The sequence below is a fragment of the Acipenser ruthenus genome, chromosome 49 (assembly GCF_902713425.1).
Source record: "Acipenser ruthenus chromosome 49, fAciRut3.2 maternal haplotype, whole genome shotgun sequence".
NCBI classification, from domain to species: domain Eukaryota; kingdom Metazoa; phylum Chordata; class Actinopteri; order Acipenseriformes; family Acipenseridae; genus Acipenser; species Acipenser ruthenus.
The window spans coordinates 2,846,547-2,866,856 of NC_081237.1; the positions used below are offsets into that span (position 1 = coordinate 2,846,547).

The window sequence follows — 20,310 nt, forward strand, 5'->3', positions numbered from 1 at the left end:
CAGGTCACTTCCCAAACAAGCCCCTACCCTCGGCTGGCACCCTTCCCTGGATCCAGGGGATCATTTGCAATGTGAACAACCCCTGCTTCCGCTACCCCACACCTGGAGAGACCCCTGGCCTGGTGGGCAACTTCAACAGCTCCATGTGGGTACTTGCTTTCCAGGGGGGTCCTGGGTCACTGTGAATCATTATCTCAGCTTTATGGTTTTTACTTTTGAATTTCGTAGCCATTTGAATAAAAACACAGAGCAAGCTGTAAACGCGTTACATACTTCTCATAGAATTCTGAGATTCTACAGGTGCTGTCAGTGTAGCTTTCATAGTGATGGCATGGTTCAGTTTATAGATTGGATCACCATTAGTACCAGTTTTGACCCCACTCTGCTAATTAGTCATTGGCTCAATCCGAGTAATCAAATAATAGATTTGTGCAATTCTAATAATTTAGTATTCCAGTAATTCCCAGTAGTAAAATGCATCCTCTAATGGATTGATTCCCTACTCTCCTCAGACTCTCGCGTCTTCTTGCTGACACGCAGAAGATCCTCTCCCACTCCAGCAGCCAATCATTGCCCGGGGAATTCCAGCAGCTCCTATTGGCTCTCCGCAGCCTGAGAGAGAGAAGGGAGGCCTGGCCAAGTGAGAGTCTCACACAACTGAGATTTCATTGTTTTTATATTCATGTTAAAATAAAAATATTCAATGAGATTGTTTAATGGAGAGCATGTATTCATACCAACCCTCTTCATCTCAGCTGGCGAGTGCAGTGACCTATGTTGTCTTGTGTCACGACACAGACGATACACACCTCTGTTACACTATGTTACATCATGTAAAGAAAGTATCACGAGTCATTGATACACGATAAACCAAGAGTTTATCTCTTGCACCTAATTGATTGTTTTGAGTTACCCATGAAGAAGCATTGTTTCCAAGACTCTATTGTGACCTACAAGTTGACCATTGAAATATGAAAACTGCTAATAACTGATATTGCAATGATGGACCCAAATGTTCTTATGTACATAAGGAGGCCTGTGCTAAGTGGATGGTAAATAGTCACACTTTTGTTTGCTGGTTTTCCTTTCCTGATCCTCGACAATGAGAGCTGGCGGTGTAACAATTGATTGTGTATCGATGATACTCTCTGTACATGATGACTCGTATTATAATAGAGGCATGTATCGATTGCAATGTGATGCAAGACCAGAAGCACAACGTAGCTTACTGTAGTTCACCAAATGGTTCTTGAAATGAAGTGTGTTTTATAGTTGGTATAAATACATACTTTCGTTTTTTATATACTGTATGAAATTAGTGTTTCCGGAGACTTTCCAAAATGCTTGAGCGTTTTTTTTTTTTTTTCTGTTAAAGTATATATAGCAGTAACTCAACAGCACGTGCTTCTTTCTTGCTGTCTTCCACAATGAAGTCCTTATGGTCACGAGCACATTCTTCAGGGGGTTTTGTGTGTAGGCATTTTTTTACATTTCGACACAATTTGCAATTCTGTTTTAAATCCTCCGTATCTTAACTGTAATACAGCTATAAATCCTGCTAACAACCAACCATTCCGAATTGTAATCTCATTTTAAATCTTGCAAGTGGAGTCTCCAATAGAAATGTAGGAATGTGCTGTCACTCAGTAGTTGGGGCAGGTTTAAAGTATTCAGAACGAATCAATGATAGATACAAGGCAGGAAAGCGGGACACTGCCCAGCAGTGCTGGGAAATTATTATTATTATTATTATTATTATTATTATTATTATTATTATTATTTATTTCTTAGCAGATGCCCTTATCCAGGGCAATTTACTATTATTACAAGATATCACATTATTTTTACATACAATTACCCATTTATACAGTTGGGTTTTTACTGGAGCAATCTAGGTAAAGTACCTTGCTCAAGGGTACAGCAGCAGTGTCCCCCACCTGGGATTGAACCCATGGCCCTCCAGTCAAGAGTCCAGAGCCCTGACCACTACTCCACACTGCTGCACTAAATGTATTTTTATTTGTAGTAGGTTTTATTTTTTAACGGGAAAGGGGTGATGTCAGCGTCAATTGATTAACCATTTACACTATTTTTCCGGTGGGTTCCGGTGTTTATTGGCTATTCACCGATTAGATTTTTTTTGTATCCGGGTTTTTTATCGGTTAAAACCAAAAGTCAGTAGCCCTACTCATAACATTTTGCCTTTTAATAAAACAGTCTATTAATAAATGTAGCCCATCATAATACATATCTTATACCAATCTGCATACCGAACCTTAATTGGGAGAATGCCTGCTTATTTGCGTAGTTTACTGGAGCTCTCTTCTTCATTATATAAGATCCAGTCATTTTATTAAACTACTTGTTCCCATGCAGGGTAGCAATAGTTTGTGGTCGTCACTCATTTTGGTTTGCAGCAGCCAATGACTGGAATGAGTTTCAACAAAAGTTTAAATTAGAATGGTTCGTATCTGAGGTTGCTTTTAGTAGGGTCGACTCAATGCTGACTGACGTCTGTGCTGCTGAGTTGCTGCTGAGTTTTATATTTTATGTTTTATGTTTTCTGATTGTTTTTTACTCCTTACTTCTTGATGTTTGCTGTGGTGTTTGGGAGCCTCTTGCCAGGTCGTCATTGTAAATGAGAATTTATTCTCCATTGACTCATCTGGATCAATAAAGGCTGTGATTGATTGATTGATTGATTGATTGATTGATGGATTGATATTGTGATTCATATTGTTACTCCCCTGCAATGCTTGTGCTGCAGAGTCGTCTGTGAGAGAGTTCCTCCGACAGAACGAAACCTTCTCCCAGTTCCTGTTGGTTAATGCCAGCCTCCCTCAGAATGTGGTTGACCAGTTGCTGAAGGCGCAGCTGAACCTGCAAATGGTAAGCAGCAAAACTGTGATCTGTCCCATCAGCTTGCTAAAAGTAACAGTGTAAAAATGATCGCCCACTGGTTATATAGTGAAGGCGGGATTACGAGTAATTCCCTTTAACAGATTTTCTGTCTGCAGGTATTAAATAAAGCTGGAATTTCCTCATCTGTACACTTGAGTATTAGTCAATGACAATTCTGCATTGAGGGATTTAAAGACTGATTGGAAGCAAATCAGGTTAATTAAATACCTGCTGTCATAAAACATGTTAAAGGGATTGCCTCAGAATATCTGAGCACTTTCACAGCCCTGATACATAGACATGTGTCGCAGTATTGATTTGCAGTTTTAGAAGCTTGCTAAGGACATTATTAATGAATGTATCATGATCGGGGAGTGTACGGAGACCACCTCTGTTTGTCCAAATCCTGCTTAAAAAGGAGCTCAATAGGACCATCAAATGTATGTGCAGAAATGGAATGAAATGTGGTAAACAAGTGACCATGGTAACCTTGTAAAGAGATTGGTTAGCGGTTGGTTGCACTTGAATGGAGTAAGATAACAAAAATAGACTGTAGTTCTGTTCTAAGCCCATATGGTATAAATACCGGGCATGCAGGCGACACAGACAGAGAAGCCTCTAATATCTCCAGGATGATCGTGGACCATCGGGGTATCAGTCTGAGGGCTCTGTCCAGGATTCACATAATCTGATCAGTTGCCTATATCTGTTAATACTAGTGGCACATACTGTATCTAACGTTAATGTTCAATGTAGAATGTAAACCTTGTTAAAATTTGAAACATGGTCTGGTCTCCTTCTTATAGCGTGACAAAGTAGTTCCTTCCATGTGTACCTTGATTCATAACCCTTGCACAGACATGGCCACTCCTGCAAGGCACTTGGAGGGCTGTTCTAGTCCAGGTTAAACAGGTATAATGAAGTAGATTAACTTCAGAACCCGGAGGTGTAATTGGTACAAATGAACAATTCAGAACGTGGTTGTAACACAGACCTGCACTGGGCGGGCCCTGGTTCACACTGCTGCACTCGCCAAAGCATTTGCCTGTTTGCTCTGCAGGTGTCCCTGGCCGGCTCAGGCCTGCGTCTCCAGGAGATTGTGTGCAATGCTTCCCTGCTCAGCGAGTACCTGCTCCCTGCTGACGGAGCGCCTCTGTCCCTCCTGCAGCCCAGCCTGTGCGCTGTGCCCGCCTCCACACTGCAGACGGCAGAGCGGATCTTTCTGTCTCAGCTCGACTACAGCCGGCTGCTCACCGTGAGTCCTGGCGAACTGTTCAGCTCTGGAAATCGCAGACTGAAACAATGTGTCGAGAACTGTTACTCACATATACAGGGTCATTCAGGGCCATTGCCTACCAGAGGGTTGTTTGATAATGTCGACATATGAATACAATTGAAAATAATTGACCCAGCATTGCTGTTTTGCATTATGCATCACTCTGTAGCCACTTTATTTCCAGCTCATGCATGTTGTCAGTTGTATTTGAAGGTTTTTGTGAAAAGTAGATTATTATTATTTTTTTTTTGTATTTGACCAATACAAATATTGTCATTTTATCGATTTATTGATTACCTGTCCAATATACGATGAAGAAATTGGTTAGTGCTTGCAGCTCTACTTTTACAGTTATTATTATACAGCAGGAAGCGTGTAGGACATTGCTTTATTTTGGCTGTGCTTGTATAGAACCTCTCACTACTCTGTGTTCCTCCCTTTCCAGGAGAGACTGAGCTCCGATACTGGGAGCCTCCTGGAAGTGACAGAAGCTGTGAACTCCTTCACTGAGGTATTGGGGGCCATTCTGTTAGAGGTGAGCATCAAGTAATATATAGAGTCCCCTATTTGAATGGCATTTCACACAGCAACCCACATACTCAGAAAGACTGAACTCTGGAAAAGAGGGCCCAGCCTATTTTTCTCACTAAGACCAATGCAGCTTTCTCTGTGATAATTTGGCAAGACCAGGATTCAAACAATTCGAACCACCGTTAATGGCTAGTGTTCCTGTGTGTGTGTGCAATGGGATCTGTGCATGCTAATGGCTAGTGTTCCTGTGTGTGTGCGATGAGAGCTGTGCATGCTAAATGCTAGTGTTCCTGTGTGTGTGTATGCAATGGGAGCTGTGCATGCTAATGGCTAGTGTTCCTGTGTGTGTGCGATGAGAGCTGTGCATGCTAAATGCTAGTGTTCCTGTGTGTGTGTATGCAATGGGAGCTGTGCATGCTAATGGCTAGTGTTCCTGTGTGTGTGTGTCTGCAGTTGTCGGCGCGGAGCAGTTTCTCCCAGTTGAGTGAGGAGCTGAGCAGGCTGTCTCGAGGGAGCACCACCAGCTCTCCGCGTGACCAGCTCAGAGCGGTGTCCCGCATCGTGTGTGGACACCCCGAGGGGGGAGGGGAGCGCATCCCCTCACTGAACTGGTACGAGGACAACGACATCAAGGCCTTCCTGGGACGCAATGACACTGAAGAGAGAGAGGTGCAGCTAGACAATAACACCAGTGAGTGAGGGGCCTTTCAAAGCTGGTTTAATTAAAAAAAAAAAAAAAACACATTTTATATAGAGGTGTCTCTGTGTCTGTACATTTTATATAGAGGTGTCTCTATGTCTGTACATTTTGTCAGTCAGTATGTCACACTTGCATTCTTACATAAATCTCATACTGATAGCTATCATTTTGAATTTACAACTGTGGCGGGGTATGTGCCTCTATCCCTGTGTCAGTGTGTCACTATCGCTGTGTCTGTGTGTCACTGTATGTGTGTGTGTGTGTGTGTGTCTATCCATGTGTCTGTGTGTCACTGTATGTGTGTCTCTATCCCTGTGTCAGTGTGACTGTACGTGTGTGTCTCTATCCCTGTGTCAGTGTGTCACTGTATGTGTGTCACTATCCCTGTGTCTGTGTGTCACTATCCCTGTTTGTGCTTCAGCCCCGTACTGCAGGGATCTGATCCGCGGCCTGGAGTCGAACCCGCTCTCCCGTATCATCTGGCGTGGGATCAAGCCTCTGTTCATTGGGAAGCTGCTGTACACACCTGACACGCCAGCCACACGCAGCATCATGAAAGAGGTAGGGAACTTGCAATCTCTGAAGAAACACACTTCAACACTAATCAAATATCTTTCTTTTGAACCACACATTAGAAATGTTACCAAAATCTCTATCGTTCTTTCATCTAAGAAATATCGCCAAATTAAAGTATTCTTTCCTGACCAGATGCTGAGAAGCTGATGCATGCTCTTGTATCTTCAGGGATTGATTACTGTAATGCCCCATTCTCTGGTACTCATAGTCATGTTATTTCTCATCTGCAACTTGTACAAAACGCTGCTGCTAGAGTTTTAACAGGGACTAAGCCTGCTCTGTAAGCCCTGTCCTGTTCCCTAAACCCTGCTGTGTAAGCCCTGGTATCACTGCCCCTATACCCCTGTCCTGTGCTCAGGTTAACCGGACGTTCGAGGACCTGTCGGTGCTGGAGGAGGTGAGAGGAGCTTGGCAGGAGCTTGGACCACGAATCAGGACCTTTATGGAGAGCAGCCTGGAGATCCAAATGCTGCAGGTAAGGCTGTCATGATCCTCAGCTGGCTTTTTGTGACCAAATAACAAAGGAGCTGAAGACCTGAGAGGGGTTTCGTTGTCTTCCAGGACCTGTTGAAGACCCCGGAGGTCGCTGGCCTTGTTGACCTTCGCCTTGCGGACACTTCCTGGACTGCCGCCCGCATTGCCCACTTCCTGTCCACTAGGCCCCCTGAGGCTGGTTCCAACTCTACCTGGAGAGACACGTACCGGGAGGTGGACGAGATAGTGACCACTCTCTCCCAGTTTATCCAGGTACTCTGCACTGGACCTAAATCACAAGAGATCTCTGCAGGCCTTTGTGGTATTAAATATAATTCTAGTTATAGCAAATATCCTAATCCTTGTATTAACTCTTAGTGGTCCTGCAATTTTCCCTTTCCGGTCCAATGTCGGACCCTGTCCGACATCATCAAAAAGACGTAAAAAACAGGTCTCTAGTCGAAAAAGCCGAGAAAACCATTCAATGGCAGAGTGAGACCGATAGGAGCCGAGAGAAGCTGAAAAAGAAAAAGGAGGGGCGTATCACATGAATACACATAGCCCCGGCACCACATAGATAACACGGAAATAAACAAACAAGATAGCTGCTTCCGCATCCAGCGCTCAAAGAATATCACAGACATTGGCAGAGCTTTTAGAGATGTTATAGTAATAAAATAATGACTTGGATCGCATGCTTGAGGAGTTTGGTGATAACATGAGTGATCAGGAGATGATTTATCGGTATGCACTACTATGAAGAGGTATGTGAAAAATACAGCGAACAAGGGGTGGGGCGGGGCTGGAGATGCAGTACTGAGTGTCCTGTTGATATGCAGTGCCTTTTAAACCTGTTTTACTGTGAAAAAAATACTTTAACGCGCTGAATAAATGGACCGCAAAGGGTTAATTATAATCCACGACAAGTCTTGAACAATGGTAAATGTTAATAGTAAAATTAGATTGTATTAAATGTTAATATCATTGGTTATTGATTGTACAGGAATAAACAGTTATTGCAACATATCTCTCGAAATATAAGAGTCAGCTAGTTAGGTTGCAGAATAGGTGTGCAACATCTACCTGAACTGGGGAGAACCTCTTACAGACAGAACCCTTCACCTTATCCCTTATGCAAGTTTCCTGCAGTACAAGTATAGCAAAGAGTAATAAAGCACAGTGAAGGAATAGTAACGCATGGGTAAGTATTGTGAAAAAAAAACCCAGAAAAAAAACCAAAACATTTACATATAACTCGAAAAATAGCTAAAAATAAGCAAGGAAAAACTAAATTGATAAAAACAGGAAAACAGAAGCCCTATACATACTCTCGCTAGCCCACTTAATTTTTGTCTTTTAACAAAGTGGTCCATCATTAAATAACCATTGTATCTTGTTTTGCATCATATATCAGCATATCACTATATGAAATATTAAAAAATACATAACCAAAACATCTTGAGCGCAAGAAAACCAGTGATCTATGCTGCTGTTGCTCAGAAGATGTAAACTCTAGATTCACACTGCTTTAAAGCTGGAGGTAGTGGGCTGCTCTCCACTCCTGTGCAGGGAGTGTAACCCTGCCTGTGTCTCTGCAGTGCGTGTCCCTCAATAAGCTGGAGGCCGTCCCCACAGAGGAGCGGCTGGTGTCCCGGGCCCTGGAGCTGCTCGAGGAGAGGCAGTTCTGGGCGGGGATCGTCTTCCAGCTACAGGACGTCCCGCCCCCAAACCTGCCGCCCCACCTCACCTACAAGATCCGCATGGACATCGATGACGTCACTCGAACCAACAAGATCAAAGACCGGTCAGTGTGGGGACAGGGGGTGAGGGAGAGAACGCACTTGGAGAGAGGGAAGGAGGGAGAGGGACTGACTGGGAAGGGTGGAGAGTGAGGAACTGAGAGGGGAGATGGCTCTGGGGATAAATGGGAGATTGGAGAGGGAAAGAGACTGGGCAGAGGGGAGAGGCAGAGAGGTGCTGGTGAGAAGTGATAGAAAGGCTGTCGCTCGTCATTCCTATTGAACTTGCTTTCAGATAGTCATGCACTTTCATGGTCATTTTACCTGGAGAGTGAAAATGTCCACGCCCCTTCAGGATCTTCTTTCCTGTCAGTAACGAACCAGCTGCCTCCCCTAATGACTGACATGCAGTCAGTTAGATGCTTCACCCTGAAGACACTGCTGAGGTGAAATGACCTAAGAAGTGCCAGTGTAACTGATACCCTGGAAGGAAGGCAAGCACACTGAGAACTTTCTTTCTAGACTGGGCGGGGTTACTGTTGACTCCGCACAGTGACACTGTCTCCCATCCCTCAGGTTCTGGGACCCCGGGCCAGCAGCGGACCCCTTCAGTGACCTGCGCTATGTGTGGGGGGGCTTTGTGTATGTGCAGGACCTGGTGGAGCAGGCTGTGACGAGGGTCCTGAGCGGGGGCCGGGCCCCTCGCACTGGGCTGTACCTGCAGCAGATGCCCTATCCCTGCTACGTGGATGATGTGTGAGTACAGCAGCAGTGCCGCCTTCACACTTACTTATTTAATATGTAGGAAATGCATATAGTAGTTAAACGGACGACTAAGGTTTTTAAAATCTATTCTCTTATTCATAACAGCAGCATGATATCCTACATTAAAAATAAACGCAATAAAAAGATCAGTAATATTGAAATGAAGTTAGAGGTATGAACATTGATTAAATCACTGGTTGTAATGCAAAGCAGTTAGATTGCGATCAGGGCTCAATACGCATTGCAATAAAAGTTCAGTATGGTTTGCTCTCCAGGTTCCTGCGGGTGCTGAACCGCTCGCTGCCCCTCTTCATGACCTTGGCCTGGATCTACTCGGTGGCCATGATCATCAAGGGTGTGGTGCACGAGAAGGAGGCACGACTCAAAGAGACCATGAGGATCATGGGCCTGAGCAACGGTACTCTGTGGATCAGCTGGTTCATCAGCAGCCTCCTGCCCTTCCTGGTCAGCGCAGCCTTACTCATTCTCATTCTCAAGGTAGGCAAGCCGTATCCAGGATCCTGGCTCAAACATTAACAGCTAAAATAATTCCCTTTTCAGCTTCATTAAGATGTGCTATCTAAAGCCACTTTCCCATCTGCTATTTGACTTGAATAGAATTTTAAAATGAGATTGAGATCAAATCGATTTCAATTGGGACTCAGCAACAGTTAGGATTGTGGGCTGGAAGAACTGGATCTCTCCAACTCACGCTGATTGTGAAAGTTAACCTAATGAGCGTCTAATGCAAAGGACTCAGCGGCTTTTAAATCTCTGATTGCAGAAAAAAATATGTATGCAGAAAATTAGGGCTGTGAATATAGTATACTGTCAAGGAAATAGTCATGAATTCACTACTAAATAGAAATTACACAGAAAAGTCTTCAGTGTAATATCTGGTTGAGGCTGGATTGTAGACTGCAGCGGAACCGGCAGAAGCCCCAGTTTGACACTGGAACGAGATTTCTACTGTATGTAAGAGGCAGCGGTGTGTATCTGTATCTGTGTGTTTACCTTCCTCCAGCGAGGAGACATTCTGCCCTACAGTGACCCGGCAGTGATCTTCCTCTTCCTGGCGACCTTCGCCACGGCGACCATCCTGCAGTGCTTCCTGATCAGCACGCTGTTCTCGCGAGCAAACCTGGCGGCGGCATGCGGTGGCATCATCTACTTCTCCCTGTACCTGCCCTACGTGCTGTGTGTGGCCTGGAGGGACCACGTCACCTTCACAATGAGGATATTCGCTGTGAGGAACATTCTGTTGTCTTGGCCATTTGAAGAGAAACATACCAGAGCTACCTTGGCTTCTTGTTTCACTTGGTATCATTTTCTGTGCCAGTCAATCAACTTTTTAAAGACGTTTTAAAGCACCTCTGTGACTCCTGGAGCTTTAAGATTTGTGTCTGACTTCCAAGTACAGCCAGAGCGTAACCCATTAACATCTAGTACACCAGATTAAACCTGTAGGTTAGACATGATTTTGAGAGCATTACTGAAACTGGGATTTCTGTCATCGTATCCTAGTGACAGAATTTAAAGCACCCCCATGGCCTCAGCTCTCTCTTTTAATAGAACTTGATATTTCGCACAAATACCAAGTTGCTTTTCAGACAGTTGCTCATTTCCTGTCCCTCGGGTGTTCGGTTTCCATGGTAGGTTTTTGGAAACCTGTTAATTATCCAGCAGGTTTCACTGCTTTCGGTTAATGAGTTGTTCTGACCAGCTGGGTTGACGACACGCTATAATTGAGTTGGGCGGCCTCTGGTACCAGTCAACATTGGAAACAGGCCAGTAAAGACTGACACCCATTTCATTTGCTGTGATTTTCCTTGTGTCGCTTGTATACCCCTGCCTGAGTCGCGTTTGGTCAGCTGCTGGTCAGAAGCAAATAAATGTAAAATTATTGAATTTAGTAGCAAATTTAATAGCAAAATTACCACGGTGGAGGGACAGCATCATAGAGTTCATGATGTTTCAATTAAATACGTTACTGTAAAAGGAGATTTTTATTACAGTATTTAGTGAGCCCCTGAAATATTAGACATTGAAAAGAAGTAAGCCTACTTATAACTGGACATGACATTGTACTGTGCTGTTCGCCCCGATCCAGAGTGTACTGTGCTGTTAGCCCCAATCCAGAGTGTACTGTGCTGTTAGCCCTGATCCAGAGTGTACTGTGCTGTTAGCCCCGATCCAGAGTGTACTGTGCTGTTAGCCCCGATCCAGAGTGTACTGTGCTGTTAGCACCGATCCAGAGTGTACTGTGCTGTTAGCACCGATCCAGAGTGTACTGTGCTGTTAGCCCCGATCCAGAGTGTAATACTCGCTTCCTGTGCGCCCCTGCAGAGCCTGCTGTCTCCTGTAGCCTTCGGGTTTGGCTGTGAGTATTTCTCTCTGTACGAGGAGCAGGGCGTGGGTATCCAGTGGTCTAATCTGGGTTCCAGCCCTGTCGAGGGGGATCGCTACAGCTTCAGCACCTCCATCCTGCTCCTGCTGGTGGACGCAGTGATCTACGGCCTGGCTACCTGCTACATAGAGGCTGTCTTCCCGGGTGAGTGAGGCTGGATAATATATTAGGGGTGTGCAGATACTCATACTTTCATTGTAATTCCCTTTTTAAAGTGTTTGAACATGTTAGGGATTAATTAAATAGAATAAAATCTGTTTATTACAATCAATAACAATTTGACAGTGTTTTTTTTTTCTTCTTAATATACGATCTGTCATCATGATCAAATGAAGTAAAACCACTTACATATGATAGTTTAAAGATGGCACTGCCATTGCAAGTATACAATGTTTTCATGCACAGTTACTCTTCTTGTCAAAGTAAATTGGAATCCCTCATTCTCATTATTGAAGGTCAGTTTGGGATTCCGAAGCCCTGGAATTTCCTGTTTCTCCGGAGTTACTGGTTTGGGGAGTCTCTCTCGGATGTTCCCCTGTCAATTCCACCCACCAACAAGGAAGAAGGTAAGAGCAGTTGTTCTACTTTACAGTTCAGTGTTTTTATTTAAAATCTAACAAGGATGAAAATCTTGATCATGTAGGTTATGTTATTGCAAATACATAAACGCCATGAGCATTCACTGTGTACTGTAGTTATTCCATAAATGAAGGTAGCTGGGTAAGCCTCGGGCCATCTTCATGAGTCTCCTTGATCTCCATGTGCTTGTTACAGTGTGTCTGGAGGCTGAGCCAAGTCACCTCCCCCTGGGAGTGTCCATCCAGAACCTGGTGAAGGTGTACAGCTCCGGGGCCAAGCTGGCCGTCAACGGGCTGAACCTCAACTTCTACCAGGGCCAGATCACCTCCTTCCTGGGGCACAACGGGGCAGGCAAGACCACCACCATGTGAGTGCAGGGAGATTGGTGAAGGGGTGGGAACATGACTAGATTCTACATTCATTGGTGAGTCTTAGTGAAGAGGCGGGGCATGGCTGTATTCTGCATTGTGATTGGTGTGGTCATGGAGATGGGAGGGGTCTGGTCATGTCTACATTCTGCTTCTAAAGGGGTTTGGTCTCAACGAAAGGGCAGAGGCATGGCTAGAATCTGCTCAGAGATATCTATTTGGTTTGGCTGTCAAACTCCTGCTCCCTCTCCCCAGGTCCATCCTCACTGGATTGTTCCCCCCCTCTGCTGGGACGGCCTATATCCAGGGAAAGGACATCCGCACGGAAATGGACTCCATCCGGAAAACCCTGGGAATGTGTCCTCAGCACAACGTCCTCTTTGACATGTAGGTGAAGAAGCTCTGAGAGCCCAACAACACCTTGTCTTTGTAGTCTTGTGTTCATCTGAAATCAGGGTTGCACCCTTAAACTCTGTATTTCTAAAAGATTGCTTCTAGTGAAATTGTGTACACATATGAATGTGACACCCCTATATGCCCCACTGCCTCCCAGTCCCTCAGCGCTAAGCACTAGACCACACTGCCTCCATCCTAGTCTCTCAGCTCTAACCATTAGACCACACTGCCTCCCTCCCAGTCCCTCAGCTCTAACCACTAGGCCATACTGCCTCCCAGTCCCTCAGCTCTAACCACTAGGCCACACTACCTCCCAGTGGAATCTCTCAGATATAATTTCAGACATGGAAGTGGTTTAGCAGTGTGAAATGAGATCATAGAGATGCAGTTTGTCACTTGTAGAAGTTGTTTGCGGTTTAGCATGATAACAGTACAGCAAAGTGTAGCACAGCATATTATATACAGTACAGACACTTGTTACTTTAAAAGCAAGCAAACTGAGTGAAACAATGTAGACTTCTAACTATAGAAGTATTGAAATAAATGCACAAAAGTGACCAAGCACTTCTGCCATGATAAACTTTGATAAGAGCGATCTGTTGGGATCTATAGGAAGGTCTCCCACTTCTCTGTTCCTGTATAAAGCTGAGGACCAAAAGCCACCTTTTCAGGAACAGTGGCTTGAAACCTGGTTCCAGGAGACCGGGAAACCTAGTTTGAGGCAACTTTGTTGTATCAAACCCCAAGTCTCCCCTGCTGTGCCGTGCAGTGGCATGAAACCAAGTCTCATGAAACTAAGATCCAAACTACAAAGTGGCTTTGTGCTCCCTTAGCTTCGGGTTCTCTCTTTCTGTACTAGGCTGAATAAAGCGGAGACATGTTTGCATAGGACTGTACACAGGAGGCTTGGTGGTCCAGTGGTTAGAGAAAGGGGCTTGTTACCAGGTGGTAACAAGCCCCTTTGCTAAATGACTCATAATAATAATAATAATGCTTGGAATTGTACATGTATCTTGAGATTGCATTGCATTGTGATGGAATTTGCTGAGTTATTGAGTATCGGACTATGTTATTTGGAGGAACCTTGCATTTTACATGGATGTAGGTCATAGGGAATTGCGTTTTGTCACTCATTTCTCTAATTTGAGTATTTTTCAGACTTCAAGTCCATAGAGGTAACATTCAATAGGTCATTTCGTACGTCTCACTTCTCCATTATAAAGGGTGCACACGTTCTGGTAAACGTCTATTTATTTATTTGAATTTTTCAATGCTGGTCATGAACAACATTCCCACCACTGCTTGTCTCATAAAGCAAGGCAGAGACGCTGGAAAGTCATTGAAACAGCAGCACTAAGAAGAAGCAGCAGAGTGTGAGGAATCTGGGAGAGTCTGACTTCTTTGGTTAATATTATTCTTTCCATTCATAACCCAGTCTGACCGTGGAGGAGCATGTCTGGTTTTACGGGCGTCTGAAGGGCCTCACAGAGGAGGAGGTGACGGCAGAGCTGGGGCGCATGCTGGAGGATGTGGGGCTCCCTCACAAGCGCAGGGAGCAGACCAAGAACCTCTCAGGTACCAGCCTGTGCTGCATCAATACACCCACCACCGTGTGTACTGGAGGCACCCAGACATTACATATACAGCTATGGCCAAGTGTTTTGCATCACCCTATAGAATTAACACATTTTGCTTTATAAAGTCTAATGAAACCTGCTGAATAATGCTACATTTAACATTGAATTACATACTGCTTTCTAGTTTTCCATATATTTATCACAAAACTGACAATTTAAAAATGTGACGTTTCAAAATCTAACATGAAATACTGTACTACTGTTATGGCTTCCGGTAGACTTTTACAATATCATTTTGTAGTTTCTTTGATTACATGATGTTAAATAAAATATTTAAATTTATGTTCACATAGTTTCGTTTTTTTTTTTAAATTCTGTCTCGATCCTAAAATTCTAGGTGATGCAACACTTTTGGCCATCGCTGTACAGTCAAATACTACTGTTAATATTACCCTCTGCTTATTTTCACAACATTGTCCCGAATGCCAAAATATAATGGGAGTCAACTTACTGTATTTCCACCCAACTTCATTATCACTTTGGGGTAAAAGATTAAGGTTATAAGTTTTATAAGTACAGTAAGTTGTTTTGCAGTAGTGGCATTACTTCCATTTCCACAGCATACAGAACAATACAATGGGTGTGTTTACAGTTCATTTAGAAGACTGATTTGGATTCAGTTTGTTTCTTGCAGCTTGCTGGGAGATGCTCAGTGTTTCTCCCACTTCCCCCTGGCAGGTGGCATGCAGAGGAAGCTGTCGGTAGCCATTGCCTTCATTGGGGGGTCCAAGGTGGTCATTCTGGACGAGCCCACGGCTGGGGTGGACCCTTACTCTCGCAGGGGCATATGGGACCTGCTGCTCAAGTACCGCAAGGGTAGGAGGGCCTGAGAACTCATGGGCATGTTCATGAGGGCAACCATGAAGTGTGCATTTCCTGTAGGTCACTTCCACTCCAGTGGTCCAGCTGCATTCACACTGTGAAGTGTGGATTTCCTGTAGGTCACTTCCACTCCAGTGGTCTAGCTGCATTCACACTGTGAAGTGTGGATTTCCTGTAGGTCACTTCCACTCCAGTGGTCTAGCTGCATTCACACTGTGAAGTGTGGATTTCCTGTAGGTCACTTCCACTCCAGTGGTCTAGCTGCATTCACACTGTGAAGTGTGCATTTCCTGTAGGTCACTTCCACTCCCATGGTCTAGCTGTATTCACACTGTGAAGTGTGGATTTCCTGTAGGTCAATTCCACTCCAGTGGTCCAGCTGCATTCACACTGTGAAGTGTGCACACATTATGATAAAAGTGAATTTGATTTTTTTTTTGTTTGAAGCTGTTGGTGAAGAAAATGTATTGATCTTTCCCTGTCGAGTTTACAAGAACTCCCTAAATGACTGGAATTGCAGCATTGAAAAAAAAGTAAAAAATGTGTGCATCTTTCACGCAGGAAAATTATTATTTTTTATTATTTATTTCTTAGCAGACGCCCTTATCCAGGGCGACTTACAATTGTTACAAGATATCACATTATTTTTACATACAATTACATTATTTCTACATACAATTACCCATTTATACAGTTGGGTTTTTACAGGAGCAATCTAGGTAAAGTACCTTGCTCAAGGGCACAGCAACAGCGTCCCCCACCAGGGATTGAACCCACGACCCTCCGGTCAAGAGTCCAGAGCCCTAACCACTACTCCACACTGCTGCCCAAAAAATGTGATATCTAATGTACAAAGTGATGGTAATACAAACTATGTAAGACTTACTGGAATTATTTTGTTAGCTCTCTGTACTTTAAAAGCATTGATCAGCATTCCTTTAAAGGAATTGTATCTAACAAAGAAATTCCAATTAATATGACCTATTTTACACTTCCATGTCATAGGTCTCAGATGTGCAGACTTTCAAACAACATGTTCTAGCAAACGAGTATTCTCATTTTAAAACTAGTGCACAGGGTTAAAGACATTTCTCAGTTTGCTTCCCTTGCCTTCCAGGAAGTCTACTACTCCTTTACTTTGTCATTGCACCCCAGCAGTGTCTTCTGGCTCCAGTGAAGGGGTTGGGAACAATGGGACTTCCTGGGTCATTTCACCTAGAGGGTGCAAGAGGTCTATAAGCATGGCTTGCAAACAGAATAGTCTTTAAACATAGTGTGGCACCAGATATCATATTCTAAAATGAAAATACATGCTTGCTAAAATACAGTGTGTGCTGTTTGAGACCTACTGTATAAAATGAATGTATCTAGTGTGCAAATGTATTAGAACACCTCAAGATTATGTCATTTATATCCTTTATATACCTACCTGCGTGAAAACCTCTGGGGGTGAGAATTTCAATTTTCAGTCAGCAATCAGTGATATAGAAACAGTAGACACTTGTCTGAAAATGTTAGACCACTTTGTGCTTTTAATTAGGCATCTTAAACAACTTCTGAAAAGTCTCATGGTTTTATACCATTTATGCCCTATTAAATATCGCTTATTTGCCTATTTTGACAGTTTTTCCAAGATTTCCAGTTCCAGTGGTTTGATTTCATATGCACATCAAATCAAACTACAGAAGCAATAGGTTGCTCTAATAAGTTAGCACACTGCTGTATGTGCATGACAGAGGACGTTTCTGGAGCTAGTTTGTCAGCCTCAAATGCTTCCAGGTTGAGCTCTCTGATTGCTGTCCCTCAGAGCGCACCATCATACTCTCGACTCACTACATGGATGAGGCGGACCTGCTTGGGGATCGCATCGCTATCATCTCCCAGGGACGCCTGTGCTGCTGCGGCTCTCCCCTCTTCCTGAAGACCCAGCTGGGGATGGGATACTACCTGACCGCTGTGAAGAGAGACTCGGAGACGAGACCCCCAAACAGTGCCAGCGCCGGGAGCATCGCCCTCGCCAGGGGGAAGAAGGTGAGCCCCAAAGCACAGCGCCAGCTGCCCCCCACATCCTGCTAAATACTGCCATGATTCTCCAAATCACCATTAGGGCAATTAAAAAATACAAAACCCTAATTGAAATGTCTCAGTTGTTTTTTTCTGGTTTCTTTATTAGGTGCTTCTTTCCTTTCTGAAAAAAGTAACTCATGACAATTTGTAGTAAAGAGCTTTGAGAGTCTAGCGCTTATTCCTATTTAAGGATTAAGACTCTAAACCATTACTGCTTGCGAATCTGTAAATAGCAATAGTCAACTGAATTGCGTGTTGACAATCCCGATACTTTCCTCACTGCTTGTATGGTGTTTGAAATCATTCGGAGTAATTGTGTTCGGTTGCTCCCATATCGAGTTACCATTTCTCCAGATCCACCCTTTTTGGGCTTGTTTGGAGAATCCGAAGAGCCAGGGGCTGTATTCTTGAAAGTCTACTTAAGAAAAAAACTTAATGTTCTTAAGAAGGATCTTAGGAAGATCTTAAATATCTTGAGTGCAATTGTCCTAATTTTCTTACGATTCTTACATTTCTTAGGAGCTTTTTATATGTCATCTTAAGAAGAGAAAATAATTCTTAAGAAATGTAGTGATACAGCCTAGTTAACTGGTAAACAGTGTTCAAACTATAATTATTGCTCTTCAAACTATTATTATTATTATTATTATTATTATTATTATTATTATTATTATTATTATTATTATTATTATTATATGTATCTTAGGCCCATCTAATGTGAATTTGTTTCCATTGGCTATGTTGGATACATTTCTGTGCATGAAAAAAGTGTAATTCACATAAATTAACAATCAACTGAATCTCAAGTATCAATTAGGAAGAAATGTTTCAAGTTGCTTAAACCACTCAAAGTGTTGAATCGGTAAGAAAATAATCCACAGTGTCTCTGGCCTAACGGCACTCAAACGTGTCCTCTCTCTCTCTCTCTCTCTCTCTCTCTCTCTCTCTCTCTCTCTCTTTCCCCCCCCCCCCCAGGGTGACGGTGAGTCTGACAGGAGTTCAGACACAGGACTGGGCAGTGAGCAGTGCAGTGAGATCAGCTCAGCTGGTAAGTGCTGTTGCAGGTTTAGGATTCCTATGGCTTGCAGGTGGTTTTGCATGCACAGTCAGTCAGTGTCTCTCATTGCCCCTCAGATGTGCCAGGCCTGTCTGCTCTGGTGCGGCGCTGGGTGCCGGGGGCTCGGCTGGTTGAGAATGTGGGCAGGGAGGTGGTGTTTAATGTCCCGTACAGAGCGGCCCGGGATGGCAGCCTGGCAGACCTGCTGAGAGAGCTGGACTGCAGGCAGGGAGAGCTGGGCGTGTCCAGCTACGGGGTCTCCGACACCAGCCTGGAGGAGGTGAGGGAGTCTTCTTACTATCCTCCGCGGTGTAGCGGAGGTGGGCATCGCTTCTCCAAACGTCATGAAATTTAGTATTAACATTAGCTAAGTTATTGGTATCCGATTGTGGGCATATGTGAAGGTGTTTTCACTAAACTGTTCATTTCTGTGTCTTATTTTATTCTGTTCTGTGCATACTGTTGATCTATAGGTCATGGTCATTAGCTTGGTCCTCATATTGATAGCACTCATGCTTGTTAGGGGTGTATCCGCGCCCCAGGATACTTTCTTACATGATCGTAATGGAGTTGTTTATCGTTTAGATCATTGATAAATGCTTCTTAAATGATGTGTGATTTTGAATGCTGCTGCATGGACGCTGTCAGACCAGCGTAGTGTTTAAAGCGCTCCTGTTTCTCCAGGTCTTCCTTAAGGTGGCGGAGGAGACCGGGGTGGATGCAGACCCTGCAGACGAGGTGCTCCCGGAGCAGAGAGACCACGTCCCGGCAGACCCCCTGGAGACGGACAGCGACACTGGTAAAGTGCATCATTGGAGTGGGGCTCGGCTGTAGCACCTGCTGCCTGCTATTTAGTCCTACAGCCACCAGATGTCAGTGTTGACAGACCTCAGGGCATATGTTATACTGAGCTATGAAATGTCCCCTTGTACTGGACAGAGCGATCTTTAGCAGAAATGTTTCTAATCTGTGATGCAGCTGGTACCTTTTTCGATGATGTCATTTTAAAGAACTGGTGCAACTCTATGCAGTGTGTTCAATCATTTACCGGAAGAAAACTAAACCGGCTGCCAGGTTCCTAAATGCAGTGTAACAGGTAGTGCGGCAATAAGGCAAACGTTTGCTGTATTTATTTTTAAGTGATAAAAAATATATTTATATTCTTTCAGAAATGGGAATTTTTATGTAGAACTACATACTAGACGGCAATGGGTAATTTGTCGGAAATTGTGAAATCTGTGCAAAAAATACAGTCTTACGCATAATTAATGCCTGACCTCTGCCAACACTGACATCTGGTGGCTGTAGGACCTAATAGCAGACAGACAGGTGCTAATATAGAGCCCGAATAGGACAAAATATTCTACAGCATAAAAATACTATAGTTTTAAAAGGGGCTGATGACAGAATAGCTTATAATTCTCATGTATTTTCATTTTACAATATGATGTCAGGTGCCATACTAGGTTAAAGAAATGTTTGCAGGCCTTACATGCAAGACCGTTGACCTCTCTGACCTGTGGGGGCGCTAGAGCCAATGCAACGCTCCCTGTGGAATCCCAAGCAAAGACTGAAAACTGTGCACATCCAGGAAGAGGTGCTCCCCTGACTGCATTCCTCCCCCTGCAGCCTGCTTGTATCATCATTCTGTATAAAACTGATGGAACACAAGACAGTGACCCCAATGTCATTACTGACCTTCGCAACACTGCTGAGCTTAGTGTGTGTGTGTGCGCGCTCTTCAGTAACTGTTGTGTTCTCTTCATATTCTGAATTCTGCTGCTTAAAGGAAAGAAAGTGCCACGCAAACAAGGTATGCTTTGGTCTGTCTGTCTGTCTATCTGTCTGTCTATATATCTATCTGTCTATCTGTATCTATCTATCTCACTTTTTCATCATGTGCCAAGCATAGAATATTAAAAGCCTTGACCATCTCGATTAGCAGAAGATGTCTCCTCTTGTTTTCTTTTGGTCATTCTCTTTCTCAGACACACATGCAGTATTAAAACACAGCT

General features: G+C 43.9%; 1 protein-coding gene across 3 annotated transcripts in view; it reads left to right on the forward strand.

Moving 5' to 3' along the window:
• Nucleotides 1-20,310, forward strand: part of LOC131721828 (phospholipid-transporting ATPase ABCA1-like) — a 50,997-nt gene that overhangs the window by 9,144 nt on the left and 21,543 nt on the right. For 2 of the 3 annotated variants that reach the window (XM_059014805.1, XM_059014807.1), the window contains exons 4-27: nt 4-145; nt 513-640; nt 2,768-2,889; nt 3,962-4,156; nt 4,623-4,712; nt 5,162-5,399; nt 5,830-5,969; nt 6,343-6,459; nt 6,546-6,731; nt 8,057-8,262; nt 8,774-8,953; nt 9,238-9,460; nt 9,987-10,208; nt 11,309-11,513; nt 11,825-11,935; nt 12,144-12,315; nt 12,572-12,703; nt 14,148-14,287; nt 15,028-15,165; nt 16,979-17,202; nt 18,214-18,286; nt 18,373-18,575; nt 18,980-19,094; nt 20,085-20,108. In XM_059014805.1, coding sequence (XP_058870788.1) covers nt 4-145; nt 513-640; nt 2,768-2,889; nt 3,962-4,156; nt 4,623-4,712; nt 5,162-5,399; nt 5,830-5,969; nt 6,343-6,459; nt 6,546-6,731; nt 8,057-8,262; nt 8,774-8,953; nt 9,238-9,460; nt 9,987-10,208; nt 11,309-11,513; nt 11,825-11,935; nt 12,144-12,315; nt 12,572-12,703; nt 14,148-14,287; nt 15,028-15,165; nt 16,979-17,202; nt 18,214-18,286; nt 18,373-18,575; nt 18,980-19,094; nt 20,085-20,108 — 3,726 coding nt within the window. The remainder of the gene's footprint in view (nt 1-3; nt 146-512; nt 641-2,767; nt 2,890-3,961; nt 4,157-4,622; nt 4,713-5,161; nt 5,400-5,829; nt 5,970-6,342; nt 6,460-6,545; nt 6,732-8,056; nt 8,263-8,773; nt 8,954-9,237; nt 9,461-9,986; nt 10,209-11,308; nt 11,514-11,824; nt 11,936-12,143; nt 12,316-12,571; nt 12,704-14,147; nt 14,288-15,027; nt 15,166-16,978; nt 17,203-18,213; nt 18,287-18,372; nt 18,576-18,979; nt 19,095-20,084; nt 20,109-20,310) is intronic. The other variant, XM_059014806.1, reaches the window with a different exon arrangement.